Source organism: Podarcis gaigeae (assembly GCF_964106915.1).
Source record: "Podarcis gaigeae genome assembly, chromosome: 1".
Lineage (NCBI taxonomy): Eukaryota > Metazoa > Chordata > Lepidosauria > Squamata > Lacertidae > Podarcis > Podarcis gaigeae.
The window spans coordinates 58,570,938-58,597,870 of NC_139678.1; the positions used below are offsets into that span (position 1 = coordinate 58,570,938).

Consider the following 26,933-nt stretch of genomic DNA (forward strand, 5'->3'; position numbering starts at 1 on the left):
ACAGGGTGGGCACCACTACCAAGAAGGCCCTCTGTCTGGTTCCCTGTAACCTTACTTCTCACAATGAGGGAACTGCCAGAAGGCCCTGGGTGGTGGAACTTAGTGTCCGGGCTGAACGATGGGGGGTGGAGATGCTCCTTCAGGTATACAGGACCAAGGCCGTTTAGGGCTTTAAAGGTCAGCACCAACACTTTGAATTGTACTTGGAAACGTACTGGGAGCCAATGCAGATCTCTTAGAACCAGTGTTATGTGGCCCTGGCGGCCGCTCCCAGTCACCAGTCTAGCTGCCGCATTCTGGGTTAATTGTAGCTTCCGGGTCACCTTCAAAGGTAGCCCCACGTAGAGCGCATTGCAGTAGTCCAAGCGGGAGATAACTAGAGCATGCACCACTCTGGTGAGACAGTCCACAGGCAGGTAGGGTCTTTAAGAAGTGCAGGGGGAGGGAAGTGCACACACAAGCTCCCCCCTGCTGCCCCAGTTTTCCATACAGGCTTCTCTCAGACCTTCACACGTTGAGGGTCTGAATATGACTTCTAAAAATACTTAGGCAGACAATACTGGCCTAATGACGAGTGGTGAATAAATACCCAACCTTTTTATGCACCATTCAAAGGAACATACACCATATACAGCATGGATTTAACCAATAGGTTGACACTATATATAGTTTTATTTTCAAATGGTGCATTTTCACGAAGCCCTTCTAGTCGCTAGAATCTAGTGCCCCTTTCTGTGGCAGTATCTGAAATTCAAAGCCCTGTCTTGGGTGCCATAGTTCAAATCTGGACAAATTTCTGCTCCCAATCACCCATATCTACAGATGATTTGAATCATCTTTTAAATTTATTTAAATGGTTGTTTTTAGCTTTTTTAAAAACAAGAATTTTAATGTTTTATTGTATATTTTTGTAAACTGCTTCGAGGTTTTCTTATACACACGTGGTATATAAATTTTGTTAAGTAAGAATAAACAAATATGTAGCATTTTCCGAGCTGAGAGATGATGTCTCTGACTTCTGCTTGTATGCATACAGCTCTATAACCCTCTTTGCACATTGTGTGCTCATTCACTGGAGTCACCCTATAAGTCTTCCCGGTGTTTATACTTGTACTTGTGAAGAAACAAACATTCACCTTCTTGCTATGACACAGGCACACTGAGCGACTCCCAGATTCTTGCTCTGTAGCCAACTAACTCACAAGCAGACAAAGGAATCAATTCTTTCCACTGTAGAGTTTTCATCGTAGGAGTTTCATGTGAAAGAATTAATTTTTTTAAAAAAAGAACTGCAATGTGGCATACACCCCTAAGATTATGTTTCCATGCTAGTCCCAAGCCATTATGCATCTGCAGGTCTAGTTGCCTGCTGCATGAAGGTTTATAAGCAGCCCATTTTTGAAACGGTGCCCATCTAAAGAAGTTCCAAAGGTGAAAGATTTGAATAAACCTGAAGGAGATAAATACCAATAAATCTGTATTCAGTAACTGATCCCATTTATACACATAATTATCAACATGTGATTTTGAATAAAAAGGTTTCTTCTTCTTCTTCTTCTTCTTCTTCTTCTTCTTCTTCTTCGTCTTTTATTTGTACCCCACCTATCTGACTGGGATGCCCCAGCCACTGTGGGCAGCTTCCAACATATTTAAAAATATAATAAAACATCAAACATTAAAAACTTCCCTATGCAGGGCTGCCTTCAGATGTCTTCTAAAAGTTGTATAGTTATTTATCTCCTTGACATCTTGGCATGGTGAATATTTTCTCACCACAACGTAAAAAGCCATACCTCAAAAGGCAACTCAGTATTTATTAATATGTTCCCTAATGGAGAAAAAAAGTTCTTCTTGTAGGACATTGCTCGAGAACAATGACAGAGTCCTGGTTATCCCTTCATCCAAACTTTTTTCACTTGCTTACTAGTGCCAAGAAATAATCAACACTGTTTGTGGTCATTGTAATTCTTTTACATACATTTGCAGCACAATCCTGTGCATGTCTATTGAGAAGGAAGTACCACTGCGTTCAAAAAGGTAAGTGGGTATAAGACTGCAGCCTTCAGTCTATACTTCACTGTCTATACTTTTTGAATTTAATTCCCCTATACAAAAGCACATGACATAATACATGTATTAGCTTTTAAGGTGCCGCAAGTGTCTTGTTTTTTTAACAGAAGGCTCACATGGCTCCCTTCCCGGACATCAATCATATACTTGGGATCCTATTAGTTTGAGGTTTTCACTTTTTTATGGCTGCATAATATGCAAATGCCAACAGGTAAACTTCCCCCCTCCCTCATCACAGCATTTCTATGCCAAGGAAATTTTTGCCCTCTGCTAAAGGCATGAAGTGAGAAATTAAGAGGGACAAAGGCTAATCCTTTGTGCGTTTGTGTGTGATAATATCGTTAACATTTTAATCTCAAAGCATATCTGGGAACAGCTGCCTTGAGGGTCATTTTGACAGAAATATAAATGATTTAAAAAAATAAAGATATACTATTTCGAAAATTTCTTAGTATAGTACTGCAAGGGGCAGCTGAAGGCAGCACAAAAACTTCCCACAAAATTTACATTCAGCAATGCAAGTATGTTTGTGTGTGGTTCTGCTATCTGGACTGAAATACCCGCTTAAAAATGAACTGATTAAAACGAAACCTTCTCACGCAAGCCCTCATTAGGCAGTGAAATGCTGTAGTGTTTTTTAGCGTCAGACATCTGAAACAGTCTTACTTTTGGAAGGAATACTGTACAGTGGAGTGCACAGTTACAACCCTGGGGTTATCGGGGGCAAAAGGACAGAGATCACAGACAGGATTATGTTGTTAGCAGCTAGATATGTCAACAAATAGGTGAGAAGACACCTCCTCCACTCACCGTACTCTCCGTGCGAACGTATCCTATATCTTCAATAGCTCTGATGTTGATAATGTGGATCCCTTTCTCGTCAGCAGGTAGCGTGGAGTATTTCTCATTCACCCTCATTGTTCTTTCCTTAGGAGAGTCTCTGAAATCTTCTGGCAGAAACTCCACCCCATGAAATGAACCATCGGTGTCTGGAGGAAAGAGAAACAGGTTGTTTTAAAGCCTTTCATCACTTCTCATCCACAGTCTCTCTCTCTCTCTCTCTCTCTCCACCATCCAGCTGGAACTTGTCTTGTTCCAGTCGGCATCTGCCCCTGTCTTTTGTCTCTCTTCCCACCCCTTTGTGGGAAGAGAGACAAAAAAGTAACTTCCCTGCCAGCTTTGCCTTATGCTCCCCTGGTTCTACTCAGAGCGCTTCTGAGCTTTCCCCAGGTTTCTTCTTGACACTGGCTTCCCTAGTCAGCAGCACCGTAGAAAGGATTCTGTGTTTCAGATTATAGGCACTACCAATGAACTATTCCAAACTGCACTGGCACCTGAGCAAACTGGATTTCTAACTGATTGTTTTAGCAATAACCATTGCAAATTAATTGGGCTCAAATAAATAAATAAATAAATAAAATAGCACAAGCATTTAAAACAAACACCAGAGTAAGACACACCCACAAAACACATAGCATGCTAACCTATTAGCATTACCATTATTTACGTGAATTCTAAATATATGTAATGGAAACAGAATCCTCACAACCAAAAATGTTGGCAGTGCTGTCAGTTTGACAAAACTGACCACTTTAGGTGAAAGTCCCCTCCCTCAAAAGATTTACTCACTCAACTAGCCTGCAAACAGGTGGCTAGAGTTGTCAAAACTTGTCCAACTTTTTGTTTGTGTGTCATTCCACTCCATCAAGGGGCCCTGAATGCCCTGCCCTGGTGATGGAAGCACATTCCTTAAAAGCACGTCCAGTATCCTTTGGCATGTGTGGACTACTGCATGCTGATCAATTTGCTGGATCATAGGAAGTAGGTAGTACCTTTCAAAGATACCTTAGTAAAGCTAAATATGCCTTGTAACTCTAAATTGCCTTGTAACTCTAAATTTCTACTCTAAATTGAATGGAATTCACAGGTAAGTGTATTGCAGCCTGAGTCTATAGTGCCTTGATTTTAAAGTACCTGGAAACTCTGTATCAGCTTCAGCTGAAAATTCATGCTAAAGGAGACATTCTGACATTACAAAAGACTTCAGTCCTTTGTAAAGTAAAATGTTAATACATGGATTGACTCCCTTATTAATACAGAACTGAAAAACTGACTTGTACAAAATTCTTTACAAGCCAAAATCTCATCCCTAAAATGTGTGTGTGTGGGAAAGAGTTATATATTGAAAACTTGAAATGAAGTGTTCCCAGCTAACTGCATTTTGGGACTTTGTTTAAGCCCAGTTTGGGGAAGTATGGGAATTGTCTGGAACTTTGTTCAGATGAGTCAGTTCCATTGTAGAATCCCAAACAACTGTCCATCTGCCGGTGTGTACACCTGAGCCCATAGTGCCATCACCTTTGGCAATACATGACATAAGGCAGAACAAATATAGCAGCATAATAGGCAAGGAAGCATGAATCCTCTTTGTTATGGATAGCAGGAGAGATGTGAAATGTAAATATATCCCATAATACAATATTGTATTAAGCAGAAGCACCACTTCAACTGAATTTAATATGAGGAGAGTGCCCACAAACAGTAGGTGAATGCAAATCCCAAGATTTATATAATCAGTGGCTTATACAGTTACTGGCCTCATATGGAAATCTGAAATGAAGCACTTTCATTCCTACTCTCTTTGTCTCCTAAGTCCAACTTCGGGTGTTTTGAGAATACAAAATGCAAAGTACCACTGTAAATGTCCTCATGCCCCTCTGTTTCTCTGGTCTTTGCTTTATCAGAATCAGAAATGCAGGCAGGGTAAGATCCATAAATAAACCACCCAAGCTTTGTTCACCTTACCTAAGATTTTCCTCCCAAGGCAGGAGTTCCAATTTGTGACATTAGCTTTTCCATTAAAGGATTTGAGGCTGTTTTTAGAATCAAAAAATGTATTTAAGGACGACTACTACTAGGGGTAGATGGTTCCACTCTAACAATCCTGTGGTCCACCCACGTGATCTGACCACCTAAGATTCCTTCTGGCTCAGGGTGAATTTTTCAAGATTGCTATCAACTTCTATCATACTTCTAATAATCCTGAAAAACAAATCTCCCTTCAGCTGTTATGGCTGTGAGGATGGAGGTTGCTTTTAAGGACACCTCATCTAACAAGGAAGGTTGATTATGTTTTTCAGCATCCAACAGAACACCTCTTAGAAGGTACAGTCCTGAATGATATGTACAGAATGAGATGGTCTAATGAGGGTGGTGTCTGAAAAGATCCCAGTCCAGATTAGACACGCATAACTTGCTTCTCAAATGTATTTCCCTCCATGAAACACAAGTTATGGATGACTGCCAGGCAAATCCAATTATTTAATAACATTAACTGAGTTTCACTATGATTAAAGAAGAAGGGGCATTTCCTGGTCCTTGTGTCTTTAGTGAGAACTTCCATTAAGGATTCCAGTTCCAGTGAATAAATGATCACTATTAATAACTCTCCCTTCCAAAAAGCTGTCTTTTACGCCAGTGCAGCAGTGGGAGGAGAGGTAAGCAGAAGGAGAAAAGTTATGAAAATCTGCAGTGATACTGTGCCTCCCTGATAGGTCATATATTCTGAGTTTTATCCATGAAAGGATAAAATGGAACACAAATTTGGCCAAACTGGACGCCTATGTTCAGGCACAGGAAATGGACTCATAATAAGAGACTTTTAACTATTTCTTCAAGGACTGCACATAGGAACACAGTGAAAATAGGAAACTCTTTTATACTGAATTTAACTATTGATCCATCTAGCTGCAGGCGAGGAGAGTGCTGATACACTCCAGTACTGCTTGCAGGCTTCCCACAGGCACCTGGTTGGCTAATGTGAGAATAGGATGCCGGACTACATGAGCCACTGGCCTGATCAAGCACCTTCCACCTGCTTGCCTATCTTTGCATCCATTTTATGGTACAATCTCTCTACATTACAATCCTTTAACATGTCTGTCCTGAGAGAATTAGTACGGGTGGTTCAAGAGTGGCATGGCATGCCCAGCGGAAGACAGCAAGTCACCTACATACGGATTCTGAAAAAGAAAAGCTTAACTGACACGAAGAGAAACTGGCAAAGCATCAGATATCATCTTAGATGATTAATTTTTCCTACCCTTTTCCTGTGGTGGTGTACCAAGCACTGACTAATATAATAAAAAGGTCCTTCATTTCTTTTTCTTTTTTTTTATTTATACCCCGCCCATCTGGCTGGGTTTCTTAAGAGTCATAATCTAAAAAGATCCAAACTTCATTTCTGCTTGTATAGAACATATGGGGGTAAGTCTGAAAATACAATGGCATGGTTCCATTCCTGGCAACTGTATTATTCTCCACTGTAGGTCACTTCCTGAGGGGTGGTGTTTTTGCTTTTGTTTTTTGTCTCACCTTTGTTGCACTATAGTGTGACAGTATCCGTCTAGATGGCAATAATGTAGTAGTAATATTGAAGAAGTATTGGAGAACAATAAATGAAGTTCTCTAATGATTTATAGACAGTATGTTCAGTATAACTACATCACTAACGCACCATTACTGGGACAATAACGCGTTGCAGATCACACCCACCACCACCAGTCTGGAAGGATCTTTAGTTACCTCATGGAATGTTTCTTGGAATATGAAGCACATATGTTGCTATCAACAACATTCAAAAGCTCCCTCACATAATAATCCCTTCTATTTATATGGGCTGTCAGGCTTCTCAACAGCCATTCACCTGGTCACCTGTGGGAGAGTAAGAATAATGTCTAGGTGACATCATGACCAGGTGACCAAGAAGGGTGTAACTGGGAAAGGGCTGTCTCTATTTTCCTTCCAGGCTGTTGCTCTGTCGTAGCCAGACAAGCTAGAAAACTTCTTTCTTTCTTTTGAGGGCTAGTAACATTTGTGGATTTTATTGCAAGGATGTGTGATGCGTCTACTGTTGTGTTCTAAGAGTGTGATGCAGAAGAATGGCTTGCAGGTGGGACCTGCTCCCATGTTGGCAGGTGCCTACACAATCAGAGCTGCCTGTGATGCACATAGCATAAGGTGTACAGCACAGTGAAGATAGCATGACTACAAATCCATGGTTATACAGGAACAGGCTAATGCTGTATTAACAAATGGACCATGGAGTACAACAGCAGTAACTGTAAATGACAGTGTGTAAAATAGCCCTGTTTTGCTGTTCTCCTGCCTTTTTAAGGAATTGGGGTTCCCTGGTTATCTCTTAAATCTAGCAATCTAGCCAAAGCCTGCCTGAGGGCACCTTTTTTATATATGCTAAGCGGATTGTGGGAAAGAATGATGTTTGTGTGATGGCAAGCTCAATCAGGCAATTGATATTTGCAATAAAATAATCAGTCATTACCTTTAAACCTAACTGAGATCTGATACCAAGATAAAAGCACAGCTAGTTTATTTTAACGAATGCCTAATACTCAAATTCAAATACTGGACCTGCTTGAAAGGGTGGTTTTGTTTTTGTTTTTCATGACCACTGCTTGGTTCAATTAGTATAGCAACTAGCATTCCTAGGTTTAGTTGCTGCATTCAAAAAATATACATATGGCTGAAAACTACAGCTGCTGTTACTAACAATTTTCTTACATTTCCAGGGGTACAGTTAGTAATTTTAAGACTGAAAAGTCTTACAGGGAGGGGAGCTGTTTAAGTTGTAACGTGTATTACTTTAAAATGCCTCTCCCCAACACAGTAGTATTACTTCACAATGAAATCAGGCCCTCTGTGCTTGGTAGGGCCTTCTTTGCTCAATCCACTAAGTGAGGTCCTGGACCAAAGACCTGCTCTGATGGAACCACATTCTATTTCAAAATATCCCCAACCACTTCTGCCTTCCCAGTAGCTGTCACTGCCTCTCTTCCTTTTGCTGCTCCTTGGGAACTCTTCATATTCCCACTTCACTCACTCACAAGTCTCCTGCTGGCCTGTTACTTCCTCCTTTCCACTCTGATCCACAAAGCCCAGAGAAACCTGCTTTCCTCAGCCTCCCCCACCCCACAAGCTCTCATCATCTCCATTCTAGGTCGGCTTTCTCTACTCCATTTAGCCAACCTTGAACCGAAAAAGAACAAGAAGGGTATTAGTCTCAAAACACAGCTGTATTCAGACATTCTATAAGGAAGTTACTTTATATGGGGAGGCCATTGGCTTACATAGCTAAGCATGGCTTTCTCTGGTTGGCAGCAAATCTCCAGCACTTTCTCAGCTTTGCTACCTGAAATGCTGTTGTATCAGGAAGAGGGTAGGGGTTAGGTCTGGAGGCCCTTCCATGAAAAACATGTTGCAAAATCAGTCTTCATTTTAATGTACTCTGGACACATATGGCATTCACACTAAATTCAGAGACAAGGAAGCACACAGAGCAAGCATGCAGGCCCTTGTGACCAGATCAAAAACAATACTCCAGACTGAGTCAGTCTGCTGTATGTAAACAATTTCAGAACAGACCACTGACAGAAACCTTTGCTCACATTATGGCTATAGAGAAAGCTGGCTTCTCCTATCTAAGCAGCATTTGTTCCCACTGTAAAGATTCTGCTTAAAAAAAATGATGCCTGAACAAAGTATTGAAAAGGACATTCACCTTTGAATATAGAGTTGTTTTCAACATGCCCCGAGCTTCCTGCTGAAAAGCTTGCTAGTGCAATGTTAAATCTAAAAAAAGCAGCATTCTTGTGTTTAGGGGATAGAAGCATGAGTTCTGCAGTAGTTTTCAGTTTTAAAATTCCACACCAATATTCATACAGAAAATAAATTCACGACTGTGTGATTTCCCTCACTCTCAAATCCTTCTGAATCAAAGCTGAGTTGTCATTTCTATAACAAATGTACCTCCCTGCCAAGTAGTTTATAAGTTCACTAACTCCCTGAAAGGAATGTCAAGATAATCCGACCTGTGCATTTAAATTTTCTTTTAACTAATGATAAACTAATTGTGAAACTCTGAGGAATGTGAAACTCTCTCCTTTGAAATTAAATATGACTGTGTTGGACTTCCTGGCTGGTTTTCCATACACACCTATGTTTATCTGATATATGAGATCCTGCTGTTGCTATGGATGACAAGTCACATCTTTACATCGATACACCTATCTGGATGGAATATGCATCTGTGAGTGCAGGTGTTGTTACACAAAAATTACATTGTTAAGCGGCATATACATGGTTGAAACTAATTTTTATTTATATGCCAGTCTGCTTCTAAAGGTACAACATATCCCGCTAGATCTCTTTCACTTGATATGTTCAAGTGGCTAAGATGAAATCTAAAATTCAGTTCCATAGGCTAAGGCCCCATCTGCACTATACATTTAAAGCATCATCATATCACTTTAAACAGGCATGGCTTCCCACGAAGAATCCTGGGAACTGTTGTTTGTTAAGAGTACTGAGAGTTGGTGGGATATCTCCATTCTTTTCACACAGCTACAATTCCCAGAGTTCCCTAACAAAATGATTGTTCCAATTTAGCATTAAAGAGTGAGTTTTCCCTGGGGAAGGCATGGGACAAGGGGGAAACCGCTTGGAACCATGCCTCAAAAGCATGAGTCAAGTGGAAAACCACTTGGGCCTGTGCTTTCTAGGCATGGCACAAGTGGAAGTGCAGACATGACCAAAATTGCTGGATGGACCAATGGTCTGATTCAAGGCAGCATCCTGTGTTCTTAGGGCACAGTGTGTAGTAGAGGCCTGTCCTCACTATTCCCAGTATTCCTCACTCTGCTGAAGTACTTGGAAGTTATGTCCCAGACTGTCAACTTTGCCTCTCTGTACCCACAACTTTAGGAAGACAAACACCTAAGACAGTTACCCAGTACAATTATCAGCATGATTTTGAGGACGTAGGTGGTGCTGTGGGTTAAACCACAGAGCCTAGGACTTGCCGATCAGAAGGTCGGCGGTTTGAATCCTCGCGACGGGATGAGCTCCCATTGCTCGGTCCCTGCTCCTGCCAACCTAGCAGTTCGAAAGCACGTCAAAGTGCAAGTAGATGAATAGGTACCACTCCGGCGGGAAAGTAAACGGCGTTTTCGTGCGTTGCTCTGGTTTGCCAGAAGTGGCTTAGTCATGCTGGCCACATGACCCGGAAGCTGTACGCCGGCTCCCTCGGCCAATAAAGTAAGATGAGCGCCACAACCCCAGAATTGGTCACAACTGGACCTAATGGTCAGGGGTCCCTTTACCTTTTACCCATAACTTTAGGAAGACAAACACCTAAGACAGTTACCCAGTTCAATTATCAGCATGATTTTGAGTCACTGCAGGTCTTGTGCTAGTTCGTACAGACAACTACTTTATAGAATGCACACACCCATTTTTTTCTTAATGCTGTTTTTGGAAATGCAAAATAGCCCTTGGATCATTTCGTGCTATAGCAATACCTATATACCTATTTTTTAACTCCCTGCTTCCCAGCTGTTGTTTGTTTGGATAATGCTGAAAATGTGTGTGCTAGTCTGAATACGGCAGAGCAACACTAAACGTCTGCTATGAGCAAAGTTTATCCTCTTGCATAGAAGGTGGCTGAACAGCAGGTGGTTTCTTCTTACATCTCCACTATTTGGACTTTGCCCTGTGACAGGCTGTAGGTGCTAGATTTTCTCTTCCCACTCCCCTCCCCGCGCGACAAGTTTGTTGCCATCAGGACAGAAAATGGATTCAGTTACAGGCGTTTGGGGGATTGAGTTGCCCTAGAACGAATAGTAAAAACTGACACTTGCTGAAGGGGATTAATGATTTAAGGAAATTATTTTTCATGCACATGCTTGCCTCCTAGCTTTAGCTGGTGTGACATTGGCACCATTACTGCCTACACAGTGAAATCAAGAAACCTACAGTTCTCCCTGTCTCCAATGAAAACTTAAGCAGTATGGGTGGGCAGCAGCTGTTTGTAACGTATCATGACTCAAAGGTATGAGGACAGGTTAGTGGCAGTAGGCCCAGGTACACCTGACAGACTGTCCTTTCCTTCTGTTTCAGATACCCATACCATCCTGCCAACAGAGTCTACTGGCAATATTGCACATATATATATATATATATATTCTGAGTCCCAATTCATTAACGTGTGTGTGTAAGTTTGTGTATGTAACTTCCATTGAACTCTAGTGTTTTTGACTTATCGGGACGGTCCACTTACAACACAATTGTAACCATGTCTACTCAGATGTATGTCCCACTGAATTCAATGGGGCCTACTTCCAGGTGAGTGGGATTAGGACAGCAGCCTTACCCAGCAAACTACCGTACTTATCCCATTCAATGGCGATGGGTATAAACACATATCATGCATCTACGGTAATCTGATGAAAGAACTTTGTGATTAAATTTGTATGTACCTAACCCAAATTTAAGCAATTCTCAGGAAAGAGAGGAAAGAAGGATACTCACATTACATTATTTAATTTGTATCAAAGGTCTGTAGGTCTCCCATCTGCTCAAAGGAATAAATTTTCAGTGTCTGAAGCAATTTTATTTGTGATATGATGCAGATAAAAATAAGTCTGCTGAAGACCCACAGCAATCAATCCAACCAAAGCGGTATTCCTGTAGGAGTTACTTGAGAGTAAGTCCCAAAGAATTCAGTGAGACTTACTTAGGCATGCATAGGACTGAACGCATGCCTGCTCTCCTAATAACACTTGAAGCTCAACAGGAATCAGTGGGTTCCAATTAAATGTGGCAGAGGCAGAGTGTTAAAGCACATAGCTCAACCAAGGCATTCTTTTTTAATAAAGGGACAAGTACAGAGATGTTCTTGATTGTTGCTACATTATGTGGAATGTCCTTGCACTGTGGATTCATAAAGGACGGGCCAGATCATCTTTTGAAAACACTGTGGGGCCTTTTTACATGGGCTTGCTTCCAGAAGCTGCAGCTAAACCAACTGGAGAACTGGAGTTTAGCAGATACTGTGATCTATTTTTGATATTTTGTATATTGTACTTTCACCCACCCCAAGCATTCGGAATGAGGAGGATTAGATAGTTGGATTAATGAATAAATAAAATTTTCCTGTGCCTAAAATAACCTCCCTAGTTTTGCATGCCACATGAACACATTTCCTCATTCAGATTTCTCACTGAACTCCAGTTCTTCCCCGGATTACAATCAGTGCTAGCTACTGTACAGAAAATGAACTTTCTTGTTTTCGTTAGTAATTCTCTAATTTCATTATTATTGCTTCTTGTATTGCAGGAATGCCTACCGAGAGCAGGACTAGTAGTCAGTGTGCTGCACATACTCCTAAACATGCAGCACACCCTGCTCTTAAGGGATTACATTCTTAGATAGACAAAACCATACATACAAAGGAGTATGAGCAAGGAAGTATTCTTAAAAATATTTTCTGTTTTGTAAACTGAAGCACAGTAAGATTTACATGAGTTTCCAGAACCAAGCAGGAAATCTGTGTCAGAGACAAGAGTTGAACCATCCTTTCCTTTCTTTAAAATGTATTTCAAAATGCTAGGTTAGCATGGGCTCCAAAAGTCAGTTTCATCAAAAGCAGAAACATGCCAAATGAGTTAACGGCCAGCCCCTTTTCTATTAGGGGAGACTCCCACGCTCCTTTGAAATAGTTTGGTGTTGCAACACTGACATGTTTAAATCACCAGTTCTTTTGAAAAATTGTTCTACTGTGAACCAGTATCCTGCTTTGCTTGTGCTTTGCTTTGCTGACCACAGCATTTTGGGACATTACGGCTTTTAGGGGCAAAGCCTCTGCAAAGACTTAAAACTAAAACTCAGCTTATTCTGCCCTCAAGCGTAGCTATACTGCTTACTCCATCCAGATGAATGACTCTTTATGGGGAGTGTCTGACTATGATAATGACCAGATCGGCTCCTTTCCTTATGCATATTGCTGCATCCAAGTCATTTATTATATTATCCCTGCTTAACAGGATGGCATATCACTTGTTGGCCCAATAAAAATTCTGGGGACTTGTCTAAGAATCCAAATGTTAGTATTGCAATAAACAGAGGGAAATCATGACTCTGTTTATACAGTATATAAGCTGTATGATATCAGTATAGGTATCATTCATTTTTCATTTAATAACTCCTGGTATCTTTGCGTGAAGCCACGCTTTATGGGTAAATTCACAATTCTGTTTCTGCATAGTCTATTCTTCTGCTTTTAACTTTTAAAGTTGTTGTTTTTTTGCTCCATAATTATGAGACATAAATTGTAGGGTGTACAGAAAATACTCCAACCAACAATAATTACCAAATTACATAGTTACATCAAGAAATTAAAAACTATAGAAGCCCTTTGCTAGATAATCTTGAAGACATACATACCAATATTCAAAAATGAAAACTAACTTGACACAATTTTTTTCTACTTTTTCTTTGCTTCTTTGAATTGCACTAGATGCTTGAGTTTTACTATGTGCAACGTACACCAAACCCCGTTCAACCAACCCTTTGTCTCTTGGCCTTGTTCAGCTACATGTGCCAAGAAAAACCTCACAATATTGTGATGGGGGGGCGGGGGGAGAGAAGCGGGGATTAATCCATCTGGCTAGCTGAAATGCTTGTGCTGATGGAATGATCAGAAGAGTGTGATGTTGATTTCTCCCTGAATATTTCCGGTGTGGTAAAATGTATTTAAAAAATGAGAAAGCCGGTGTAAGGCCCCACAGAGGCAAAAAACACTAGAGACTCAAGATTCTTCTGCAATGCAAACAGTAAGATTTCCCCTATCAAGAGAATCTGTCAGCAAAGAACAGAAATAGAGGATATACTGAAGGTAGCAAATGTGGTTCTCTCCTGATGTTGTTGAACTCCAACTACCATCAGTCCCAGCCAGTATGACCAATAGTGAAGGATTCTGGGAGCTGGAGTTCAACAATACCTGGAGGGCACCATGGGCTAGATGAGTTAATCTTTCCCCTAGAGCCACCGCTGGCTTCTTTTCCTCTTTCCAAATATCAAATATAGCTTTTTAGTCCTGTATTTCTATTCCTGGGGACCCTGAATAGAGCTACACAGACACCTCAGCACCAAGGCGTTTTCAGAAGCAAAGCCTGTGAGTATTATTTTAATTTGACTCTTTAACCCAAATTTATACTCTGTGTGGTAGCCGCATAGACTCTTAGCAGTCCTTAAGAATGAACATCCAGAAAAAACAAGGGTTGTGGAGCTCCCCCATGTCCCAACTCTAAGCCACAGTTATCAAAGGCTGGTATCAAAGGACCTTCACCAGACCCCTGAAGTTCAGACTATTCCATTTTGGGCAATGCTTTCTCCCCACTTTGCCTATCACCTGTCTTTCCTAGTTTGCTTTTGGGGCAATGCTTTTGTCATCTGGTGACAGTTCTGCTAATTCTGGTCCTCCTTGCCTAGAGTTTAATTTGCATTTCACTTTAATTCTAATTACTTGTCTATTTTACTCAGTCTATAGCTGCTCTTCTGCGTAGTGTGTCTAATAAGCTTGCTATTATTCCTGATCTCTCCCCCACCACCACTAAGAAAACTATTTTCTTGCTTTAATAGGAACATGATAATGTTCTTTTCAAGGGGTTAGTCCTGATGTTCTTTCTTTTATACATTCACCTTGACCTTGGTTGTGGTTATGGAGTTCCTTTTTGGTTTTCTCATCACCTTGTCATTTTCAAATCTTGTCATTTTCTTCTTTTCACTTCCACCCCCATCTTTTTTACAGTTGATGCCATTTGTCTTGATTAATTGCTCTAATTGCCTAATCAATCTTGATTAATTGCTCTAATTAATTGCTTGATTTAAGTAAGCTTGCAGCCCTAGCAAGTTTCCATTTTCACTAAACTGAGTCTGGGGGATGGAACAGCAAGATCGCTGTGTGAGTGAAGGACTTGTGATGGAATCTGAAGAGACTCCTGGCTTTAAGGAATACAATAGATAAGGGCTACAGTTCTATACAAACATCAAAGAACGTGTTTTTTTATTTTCCTTCCAACTAGCAAACAAGAGTATAATGCACATTCTAGGGTATAGAATAGGACCCCCAGTTATGGAGTACACAATGCTTTGTTCAGCAGGAGTTACGTACACACAAGCCATGTAGTTTCAGAAACTCTCCCTAAGGTCAGAGAATTGAACACAATGGATACAATCTAGCTGTCCTTTCCCTTCCCTGATACAACCAGATACTTTTCTCGGAGCTATTCAAATGCAACTCTCACAAACCCAAGATTTTCTTTGTTTTAAACATGATAAAGTAACCATAAAAGAGTAACAAAAAACGGAGAAGAAAAGGAAAACAAAATTAAACAATCTCCCTTAAGATAAACTACTGAGAAGGCAGTAAGGAGGTCTGTCTGTTGTCAAAAGTTATTAGGGAACAAATGTGACAGATTTGTCTGCAAAGAGACATCACTTGTACATAGGGCATACTTAAAGCCTGTCAGTGATTTCCCTGTTGATAGGTCTGCTTATCCTTAACGTACACATCCTTTTATATTCGCATAAAGCCCATGCATTGTCCAGGGAACTGATTTATTTGCTGAAGGAAAGAACATTGCTTTCCACCACCTAATTTTGAGCCAGATTATAGCCTTTGTTTACCTGGATTACAGAAGAGGAAAGTCTTAGGCTAAAACCCAGGCTCTTTGAATTCTTCTTCCTTCTGCATAATGACTAAAGTCAACAAGGGCAGGCAAATGCAAACAAAAATGGAATTGTTTCATCCAAAAGTCACATTCTGACTGACTGATATGCCTAAAGCAAGTATCCTTAAAGTACACAAGGAACAATGGTGATCCGCAGGTTGTACACATGCGGTAAAAGAGGGAACCATGTAATACAGATGGCTGAATGCGAAAGAAATAAAAGTGTCTTCCAACACAAACACCAAGAGTTGTATCATATTTAATGCTCAGTTCCCTCAACCCTCTGGAGCAGATTTGGGGAGGGTGCAAGGTGTGCTGGGTGAGGAGATGGGGGGAAAGTTCCATTGGAGAAGCATAAATCCCTGTGCTATCAGAACAGGTGCAATGCATATTGCAAGGGAAAAACCTAAACCGTCTTCAGGATTTGCATGTAAGGTCTTATAGAGCAGTGAAACACACTATACAAGCTTCTTTATCCTTTCAACCCATTGGATCAGCTTGCATTGTCTAGGAACTGTCATGTAGTCAGAGTGAATTTGTTCTCCTGAAACCTTATGCCCTCCAGATGTTTTGGACTACAACTCCCATGACTCCTTAATGCTTGGCTATGCTGCTTGGGGCTGATGGAAGTTGTGGTTCAAAACATCCAGAGGATCTGAGGTGGGAGAAGGGTAGGACTCAAACCAGTGAGCTTGAATAGATGCTGGTAACTTTAAATGAATTGCATATGTGGGTATGCAAAGCTTCTACCACAATGCAATTCTACCCACAGAGGCATGTGAAATGTGACATTGCAGGATGAGAAGTGTTGAAGATAAGCAAATACATAGCATGAAAGGAAGAGGGTGGGACTATGCTGTTATATGGAATGTATTCACTTTTGTACATCTATTTTGTTATTTGTCAATTAAAAAGTATTATTTGATTGCTCCCATCGACTTTTTGGGGGGGCAGGATTTGGGTACTTTGAAGAAACCAGCAAGTCCCAACCATTGCAAACTAGTTTTAATTTTTTTGAGGTTTAAAAATATTGAGGCAATCAGAAACATACTATTGGTAAATGCAAACTGCCTATCAGCATATCAGCAGACGTGGCTAACCTGTGGCACTCCAGATATCGTGGGACTTAACTCACATCAGTCCCAGTCAGTATGGCCAGTGGTGGAGTTGATGGGAGTTGTAGTCCAGCAATAAGAAGGTGGACACAGGGTACAGCCAACCGATCTCACGGCAACAATTTCTTTAAGTTGCTTTTATTTGTTCTGAACCTACTGCTGGCAATATTTGAAGGATGTCCCCATGTGCTAGAGTCAGGGGAGAATAATATCTTTCTCTAAGTGAGCTGGACGGCATTTATGGTAAACGGAAAGATCAACCATGGGAAGAGTATGTAGATGAGGCTGTTCAGTACTATAATTAAAACAGAGCTTGTGCCAAATGTGAAAGTTATTGGAAGGGGGGGGGGGAACCTTTGAAATCCCACATGGGACTGCATTCAACTGGGAGGATTTTATTACAAAGCTCTTGCAACCGGTTACCAAAGGACAAGTGTTTTTTCCTTTTTAAAAAATCATTTTTAAAAATGAGTTAAAATGGAATAACTGTGCAGATAGCTCAGTGCAAATGAATTCATGAGAACCGATAGAAAAATTTCATTTAAAAACAAGCAAGCAGCAAGCACAAAAAAGAACTTCCCTGTGGCTAGCCATTGCACCAAGGCCATAAAAGGGAATTAGAAGAAAATAACCTTCCATAAAGATTTTGTTCGACAAGATTTTGAAGAAAAGTGTGTTCCCTTATTCCTTCCCTCTTTCCTAAATACTTAAAAACAAGGGGTCAATTTTGTAGGGAGGGTGGAGGGTAATTAGCCAAGTCAAGAAGGGCATATCTTGTTTTGCTATAACATGTGGGTACCATAGAGGCCAAGAAGTCAGCTGGACTCTAAGTTCCTTTGGGATACATTCATGTCATCATTCACAGTGATTGCGAGATGATTGAAATGTTACACTAAACCATGGTTTAGTGCTTTGTGAACAATCCTCTAAGGGCTTTCAGGTCTGAACGCTCTCTTCTTGCATTCCCTCTTCCTCTTGTGCGCAATTGTTCTCTTGCTCCTTTCAACGTATACGGCAAACCATAGCTTGCCATTTTGGCTGAACCAAAGAAAACAATGGTTTGTGCTTGCCCTGCAAATCAGGACTGAAAAGCAGGATCAAGCTGTAGTGGTTTCCAACGCTGGTTTCCAGAGCAAAAGCAAACCAGAGTTTGTTGGTTCAGATGAAATTTCAAACTATGGTTTGCTGCAAATGAAGAAGTAGGGAAGGAAGGATGAGGAAGAAAGGAAGCAGGCAACATATGAGCTCGAGAATCCATAAAGGTTCATTCATATAATGCCAACTGTGGTTTGTAATGTTCTGATGCAGCCATGTAAGTTAAGTGCTGAGTCTCAGGACTTGGATTAACATATACATCAGTGCAAAAGCAGCACCTTTCTAGAAAGGTTGGCTCCAAGGCAAGAATTCCATTGTCACCTTGTTTCAGTATTTTGCATAAGGTCCTTTCAGCTACTTTAAAACACTGCCAGACTACTTATTCAGTGTTCCTAAATCAACAAAACTCAGGCAACTACATAAGTGAAATTGCCTGATGTAACTAATTGCCAGAATTTGTCTGCACATTTTAAATAGGGTACAGCCATTGTGAGTCAGATATACCACAATTGCTTCCAGACCCACCCAGCAGTATATTATTTTTAAGGAGATGCACAGAGCACACGTTTCTACATTCTGACTGGAAACATTCTTACATCCTGTTTTGGCCTAACATACCCTAGCTGTAAATTCAGCATCACACATGAGGGGTACCATCTTCTTTTAATCTTCAGACCAAGACAGCAACAGGCATGCACAAGAAGAAGATGTTAGAAGGGCCAAGGAACTCAAAGTTTTTCAAAAGTGCAACTTTTATTAAATGTAACCTAAAAAGAAGAGAAATTCCTGAAAGCTGCCTAATAAAGTTAGGAAAGGGGCTTGAGGAAGAGACATATTGCTACAAAATGGATAAACAGAACTCTCCCATTGTCTAGCTAACTCATTTTCTGTAGAAGAATAACTTGAGAAGTTATTTTTAAATGACCCTCAAGACAAAAGTGAAAGCTACCCATGGAAATCAATGGAAGTTTTAAGGTAGCTGCAATTGGACAACAATGAGGCCGTTCCCCTGCCCCCCCCCAAAAAAAACACACTCAAAATGTTCAAATTCCATTCTTATTTAGTGTCGAACATTTTAAAAATGTTAATGCAAATGCAATGCATTGCAGTTGTGGCTGAGAGGGTGTAATTCATGACACCCCTGCAAAGTAGTACACACTGAATTCTGCAGGTCAGGCTGCTTTTATCCCCCATAATGCTGGTTAGGCTGAGAATAATAAAGAACCCTGCAGTGTGCTTCAGTTATACTTGATGGCAAGTCGGAGGTCTGCTCTGATAGAGAGCAGCTTACGGCAGTCATGCAATGTAATAATCCACTGTTAATACTGCAGGCCAGAGTTGGGGATACTTAAACTGACCCCTCATACCTCCTCTGAGGCCTAGCCAAGCACTCTGTTGCACGCAGAAGCCTTATGCTCTACTGACTTGAATGCAAACTATTTGTACTTTTAAATGTTCAGATAAATTTGTACACATGAAGTAAGTTACTGCAGAGACTCCTGGCCCCTCAGCCAGGGACTCAGATAACACACGCAGAAATGTCAGGGATATGAGAAGGCATGGGAGACCCCCAAGATGTGCAGAAGCAGAAAACGCGTTCACAAAAACCAATAACCCCAAAACCTTGAGGCAGGGAAGAGCGCCAAAGCAGCTCAGTGAGGACTGAGTAGGCGCAGCGAGCAAATCATGTTCATAGGATCATAGAACTGTAGAGCTGGAAGGGAGGGCGAGGGTTGTCTATTCCAAGTCCCTGCAGCACAGGAATCTTTTGCTTGACATGAGACTTGAACCAACGGCCCGGAGATGAAGAGTCTCATGCTGTACCAACTGAACTATCTTGTCTAGAATTTATTTGGGGGGTGGAGAAGAAAAGCTGAGAAAGAGAGGGGAACTGAATGGAGTATCTGGGGATAGGACACAGTTGGATGTCTAGAATCCTGAACAGCAGCACTTCACAATATAGCATTTCATTCCCGGTTTTACCTGTATGCTATCTGTTTCTGTCCAAAGATATGCATCCCTACAGCACACACAAATGAATAAATGAAAGTTGCTCTCATTCATCTTATACTTTTAAATGCTTGGTTTCCTTAGTTTCCTTTTACAGGAACTCATTAGGGCCAAACAGAGGAACAGATGTGTTGAAAATACTGAAACTCCTCCAAACTTTATTCATGTTCCGGATAGACTACAAACTTCCACTCCCCTGTTTATATTAACACACATATCCTTTTCGGATTTGTGTCACTGCTTTATCTCTGGTGGTTTTTTTAAAACAAAGTGTCATGTCTCCAGTGACATTACTAATAAAAAGGAGATCAAATGTGGAGGGATGTGTGCTTGGAAAGAAGCAGCACGGCATGGTACAAAACGTTTAATCAAAAATCTCTGGTTCTAAGAGGGCCAGGGGTTCATGCACGTGATGATGGCTCAGGTTAGCCTGGTGCATTAAAACAGAAACTGCAGGTACCTGAATATGTGTTCAGGCGATGTGTCAGAAAGTGGGGGCACAGCTCTTGCAAGAAATCATGGCTCAAAGCTCAGAGTGGAGATGGGTCACTGTGGAAGGTGTGCACTAGCAAGGCATATGCTTTGTGAAGGTTTCTTGTTCAATCTCTTGTTGTTGGGGGGGAAGGGAGACTCTGTGTAAAGAATAATGTGGCAGATGGACTAATTGTCTGACTTGGTATAAAGCAGCTTCCTATGCCGTTCTTGTCATGAAAAGACATGTTGGGTGAGTGGTCATACTTTCTGAGGTAACAGGGAGTGGCTACTGTTTCCAGCTGTGGTACCTCACCTTTGGGATTTCCTCCCAGTGGGAATCCTTCCAGCACTCATCTTCACTGTGTTTAACTGACAGGACATGGTATTATTACTGTATTAGTGGCATGGGTGCTGTCAGATGCTGGTGTGGTTGCTCGAGAGCAAACAGGCAAGACTCCAACCTGTCTTTTCCAGGCTTTATTATTAATGCAAACTATTTACAGTGCGGATGTCGCATGTCCAGCTCAGTCGCTAGCAGAATCTGGGCATGGCCGGTCCTTGTACCTCCCCCAGCATAACAGTCGTGTGACCCCCATCCTTCTCCTCCCCTCTCTGCGCCCAAACCTCCTGCACAGAGTAGGCGCTGGCAAAGGGGTACTTCCCTCTTCTCCGGTTTGTTCAGGCTCGGTGTTGGGGCTCTCCCTAGCATCTTCTGGTCCCTGCACCCCCTCCCCACTGGAGGTGGGGCTTTCCTCCTCGCCAGAAGAGGAACTGCTTCACAAGATCTTCGGAGGCTCCCTTTAACACAACTGCCCTTCCACCTCTTGCCTCTGAGCTGATGGCAGTTCCCTGACAGGTGTAGCCAGGATTTTTGTGGGGGGGGGGGCTTTTGTTAGGGGGTGCAGAACCTCAGATTTGTATTGATTTGTATTATTAATTTGTATTGATTTAGGGAGGCAGGTGCTCTCCCTGCCCCCCCCCCAGCTATGCCCATGATTAGCGGTATTTGATTTTATTGCTATCTGGCTCCCAAATGAGTCCATTTCAGTATTATTTGTTGTCCTTGTTTTTGTTACTTTACTCATCCATAGTTTTAAAATGCTGCCAGCCACTTTGGTGGTCTTAGACTGAGAGGACAAGTAAAAGTATTTTCAATGAACTGAATAAATAAATAAAATGGAGAAAAAAGCTGAGAGGATCTGAGGTGCTTCTGTGCTACCAAAACGAGTAGCTCAGACAAAAGTGAGGAGATCAAAGTGCAATAAAAATATTTTCTCAGGGGAGAAGGAAGCTGCTGTTAGTCATCATGAGAATAACATGAATTACAATTTCTGCAACTGGAATACTAAGAGAGAAAAATAAAAGATATTGGTAGTGTAGATTTGGGCAAAGGTGAATATATTTGGCGACGCAATGGAAATAAATTACAGGGAGAGTGAAAAGAAAGTGAAAATATTTGACCAAAATAGGGGCATCCAGCCTAGGGATTCATGAATAAAGTCAGATAAGAATACAGGAACATATTCCTGGAATAAGGATGGATATGGATTAAAAACCACTCAGCTAAACTATATACTGCAATAATAAGCATCCTACATTTCATTCCAGGCCTTTGCCATTCCCCTGAGCATACTAAAAATTCCTGGAAGTTGATGAGAGCAATTAATTCCCAGTTCAGTCTCTGGCAAGTAATTCAGGCTTAGCTCATCAGTTTCTTTCCACTTATTCATGTTTTAATCCATATCTTCACCACAGACTTAAACTGGGAACTATAGTTCTATGACTAGGAACAGCAGACAGGAAATTCGTCTGCATACTACTGTTGTCACAATTCTTTGGAAAAAGTTATGACACCTTTTAAACTGTTATGGAATAGGCCTTTTATCTAAATGAAGAAATCCTGGACAATTAATTGTATGAGCTTTAATTAATTTATGGATTGCATTTGCATATAAATAGAGTCAATGTTTTTGCATGGGAAAAAGCATACTTTAGAATATTAGTTGACCACTACCTCTGCAGCAGTAGTAGAAGTGTAATATATATTTAGCAGCATATAGACTTGGTCAGCAATTACTTTTCTTGGAAGGCCACTCTGGAAATGAACCTGAGGGAGGAGTGTCAATATTCCACACTGACTACTTCTGCGGTAGGGAGAGTGGCTTTTGTGGCCTGCTAAGAAGTTCTGTTGTCACACCCCCACTCCCATCCTGGATTTCCTCATAGTCCCAGTGGCTAATCCTTACCCTTGATTAGGGATGTCAGAGATTTCCCACGGAAATAGAAACTGGAATGGAATTTGCAGGTGTTCACTTATTCATCCCATATCCAAAACGGAAATCAATAAAGCAAATACGATAGGTTTTGCTATTGTCACTTTCAGTCTGCAAACAATACATACGTAACTGATTACATCCTGCTTCTCATCTGCATTACATTTCCTTTACAGCAAAACAAATGGGGAAGAACAATGTAATGACAACATAATTTACAGTGGTACCTTGGTTTAAGAACAGCTTAGTTTATGAACAACTTGGATTAAGAATGCTGCAAACCTGAAAGTAGGTGTTTTGGTTTGTGAACTTTGCCTTGGAATAAGAACATGTTTTGCTTCCTGTTGAGTGTGTTCCATTTGTAAATTGAGTCCACCACTGCTATGGGAAAGCACGCCTTGGTTTAAGAACGGACTTCCGGAACAGATTAAGTTTGTGAACCAAGGTATCACTGTACATTTATTTATGTAATTAGATATGTAAATTACACAAGTTACGTAATATCGTCACATTGAAGTGAATATTGTCATTTTTGGTGGAAGATGAGCTGCAGCAGAATGGAAACAGTGCTGCAGGCAATGAATACATGTGGAAAGTAAAACGATGCTTTCTTATATCCTTACCCTTGAGGGTAGACATAATGTCACTAAAACGAAGAAGGACTATAGCAAGGAAATGAGTATTGAATTATCTCACAGCTGAAACTAAATATACACAAAAAGCAAGTAAAACTGGTGTGAAAGCCCAGGGATCTGGAAGTGGTGGTCCAAGCACAGTTCAACATTTTAGCATTTAAAGCCCTAAACAAATTGAGATCCAGTAACTAAGGGACTGCCTCACCCTATACAGCTGCAATTAAATGACATGTTTTGTGGCTACTGCACAGGCTGACACAAACTTCTGGGTCCAAGCCAAAGACCTTCATAGTTTGGAGGCCAACATATCTTAAGAGACTGCCTTTCCCCATAGCAGCCTCACTGTTGTTTGCATTCTACAGATTAGCTTTGTGCCAGGAACCTATGCTACATGCATGAGGACAGCTATAAAAAAGAACAAGGCTGTTTACTGCAATTGCCCCAAGGCTGTGGAGTGGTGACCTTCTCTGACTAAGATGGCAACTGCTCCTCTCTTTTAGGATGGTGCAAAACTCACCTGTTACAAACATCTCTAAGCGCTGTACAGGAAATGAAATAGAGAACTTCTACAAGAGACTAAACAAAAAAAATTCCTTCCAGTAGCACCTTAAAGACCAACTAAGTCAGTTCTTGGTATGAGCTTTCGTGTGCATGCACACTTCTTCAGATACACATACCAAGCTCATACCAAGAACTGACTTAGTTGGTCTTTAAGGTGCTACTGGAAGGAAATTTTTTTTGTTTTGACTATGGCAGACCAACACGGCTACCTATCTGTAACTACAAGAGGCTAGTTAAGGTTTGTAATGTACTTCCTAATCTTCACATGTATTTCTTTCTAATCCATAATGTAAACCCTTATTAACCAGTATTTGCATTACAAATTCAGTACAATAGTTTGGGTGATAATTTTAGCTCTTAAGGTACTCAATTGGTAAAGGTAAAGGGACCCCTGACCATTAGGTCCAGTTGTGGCCGACTCTGGGGTTGCGGCGCTCATCTCGCTTTATTGGCTGAGGGAGCCGGCATACAGCTCCCAGGTCATGTGGCCAGCATGACTAAGCCGCTTCTGGCGAACCAGAGCAGCACATGGAAATGCTGTTTACCTTCCCACCGGAGCGGTACCTATTTATCTACTTGCACTTTGATGTGCTTTCAAACTGCTAAGTTGGCAGGAGCTGGGACCGAGAAACGGGAGCTCACCCCGCTGCAGGGATTTGAACCGCTGACCTTCTAATCAGCAAGTCCTAGGCTCTGTAGTTTAACCCACAGCACCACCCGCGTCCTACTCAACCGGTAGATACATACAAAGAGGGACTTTGTTACTGTGGATACAAGTGAACTCCCAATAAAGATATCTGTAGAATTTCCAATTATCATTAATGCTGCTGAGATGATAACACTTAAATAAGACATGACTACTGAACTAGAGACGCACAGTGTAATCTTATGTGTCATTACTCTGAAATAAGTCCCACTATGCTCAATGCCTAGGACTGCAGCCTTAAGTTTGTTCAATGTGTGCTGCTACAGCAAATGACAGTGTTCTCCTGTTGCCCTGCAGTGTGGTTTTCTGGAGCTAAAACAGCATGCCGATAGTACAAGAACCTATGGGCAGGACTGCAAAATTTGCAGAAAGCACAATATAGATAATTTTAGCCTTTATGTTATATTCTAACTTTTCTGCATGCAACTCTTCACAATAAAACATTTTGTCAGAGTTGAGTGGAATAAAAATCTAATCCAACAGTACAGTTGTAAAAGAAAATAAAAGTCTTTAGCTTACATCATTCTCTGAATGAAGTGCCTTTGACTCAGCTTACATGGCAAAATGCATTTAAGCTTAGCCCCGACCACTTGCCAAATATCATTACCGATAATGGCAGCAAATGTAAAATAATGCTGCAAATCTTCTTCTGTGCTAACATCAGCACAAAACCCCAGAAAACTGGTTAGACATTCTGCTTGCATACCAATAAGTCACTTTTCTTTCACATGCTACATTTACCTGCGGCCACAGGGCAAGACATTATTAAATATATTGGCCTAGAGATTATTTCTATGCCATCTGTCACTGAAATCAAAGGTATTCGCAAGCTTGTTCCAAGGGGTTTATTCATGCCTTTTATGCTGACAATACACAATGCTATTTCGCTTATGGTGATTCAGATTCTTATTTTTTTTACAAAATCTTTTCTCTTTTTAAATTGACAGCTGAATGCTCAGTCCTAAGCAGTGTGATAATATTTTGGTTGAGGGAGTGCGGCAGGGCAGCAGTGAAGTTCGGGCAGCTTGGGAATACTAACAGAACCAAGATGCCATGGTGTGTGAAAGAGAAACAGTAGTTCTCAGTTTGGCAGCGATAGGGAGGCTTCTTGGGGATGCAGGACCTCCCTCTGGAGATGCTGTATGTGTGTAGTCGGGTGGTGGATCCGAGTACCTCTTGGCCACTACTTATGCTCTACTTTTTGTAAGTCAAGAAAATATTACCAAACCACTGAGTTAATGAAATCTCAAATGGTTTGGAACATGAGATTTAAAGGACCATCTAGCCCTGAATGAATCCACCAGTCCACAGAGACCTTCTGGTGAGGAACTCTTATGTGTTCCACCATCAGGACAGGATCTACGCAGTAGTGCTATCCAGATGGTGGATGTTCTTATCTCAAGAAGTTCATTTCTACACTTTCTTTCGACCTCAACTGCTGTAAATTTGGTTACTGACCAGGAGATGTTGTTCTCACTTTCAAGTATCTTGAAACTTGATATTTGGAGCATTGATGGTGTTTTAATGTTGTTTATTTTATTTCAGTGTTTTGTTTTGTTTTTAAAAAATAAGCTTTTTTAATGTTGTGAGCTGCCTTGTTTGGAAAAATGACATATAAATAATTCAATAAATACAATAAATCATAATTCGTAACTTTCCAGTTCTCTCTCATCAAAAGGAAACCAAAGCCAGGTATAGTGCTGCCCCTGGAACTTTTCACCACTTGGGAAAGTGGAAAATACATAGCCGCAGAATACAGAGAACAAAACTATCAGTACAAGTCACTAAACCAAGGCAGACAAACCTAATCTCCACCCTTTCCTTTTGATGTGTCATCTTGAAATGAGCATACTCTGCTCAGGAGCATAATTCATACTACTTAATCATCAGAAAATATAGTAATCCAGCCATAAGGCCATGGCCAAAGTTAGGGCTCTTATGTGGGAAAGGAGAATGTGACTTTTTCTTAAGAAACAGATTCCCGAACAGGAGATTGTAGCAGAGTAAATTGCACAGACACAGTACATACCATTCGTACCAGATAACCTGAAGAGTCTGCATTGTGGAAAGCCAACAGAAGGAATGCATGGATAGAAGGGATGAGAACTCTTATTTATCTTGCAAGACACACAAGGTCAGAGGGTATGCAGCAGTGCTGTATATACTTCTAGGAGAGAGGGTCTAAATTTCCTTAATCCCTTGTCTGTACACATAAGAGTGCTGCACGCCTTCTATCATAGGATGCAGCTATTTCAAAACAGACAGGAAGTCATGTCTCCAGACAATTCAAAGGCTGCATTTTGCACCAGTGAGTTGTGTTGCAATTCACTATTGTGTTCAAGGGATTTTGTAAGCCTTCTTTTTAGCCAGCGATAGGTATATTATACTTTCTTTCATGCAAAACATTC

The 26,933-nt window shown here is 41.0% G+C and overlaps 1 protein-coding gene across 5 annotated transcripts in view; it reads right to left on the bottom strand.

The window, feature by feature from the left end:
- The window catches only part of ANO1 (anoctamin 1), a 141,824-nt gene that overhangs the window by 80,002 nt on the left and 34,889 nt on the right, over nt 1–26,933 (bottom strand). For all 5 annotated transcript variants that reach the window (XM_083749855.1, XM_083749858.1, XM_083749856.1 and 2 more), the window contains exon 2: nt 2,881–3,059. In XM_083749855.1, the coding sequence (XP_083605981.1) occupies nt 2,881–3,059 (179 nt within the window). The remainder of the gene's footprint in view (nt 1–2,880; nt 3,060–26,933) is intronic.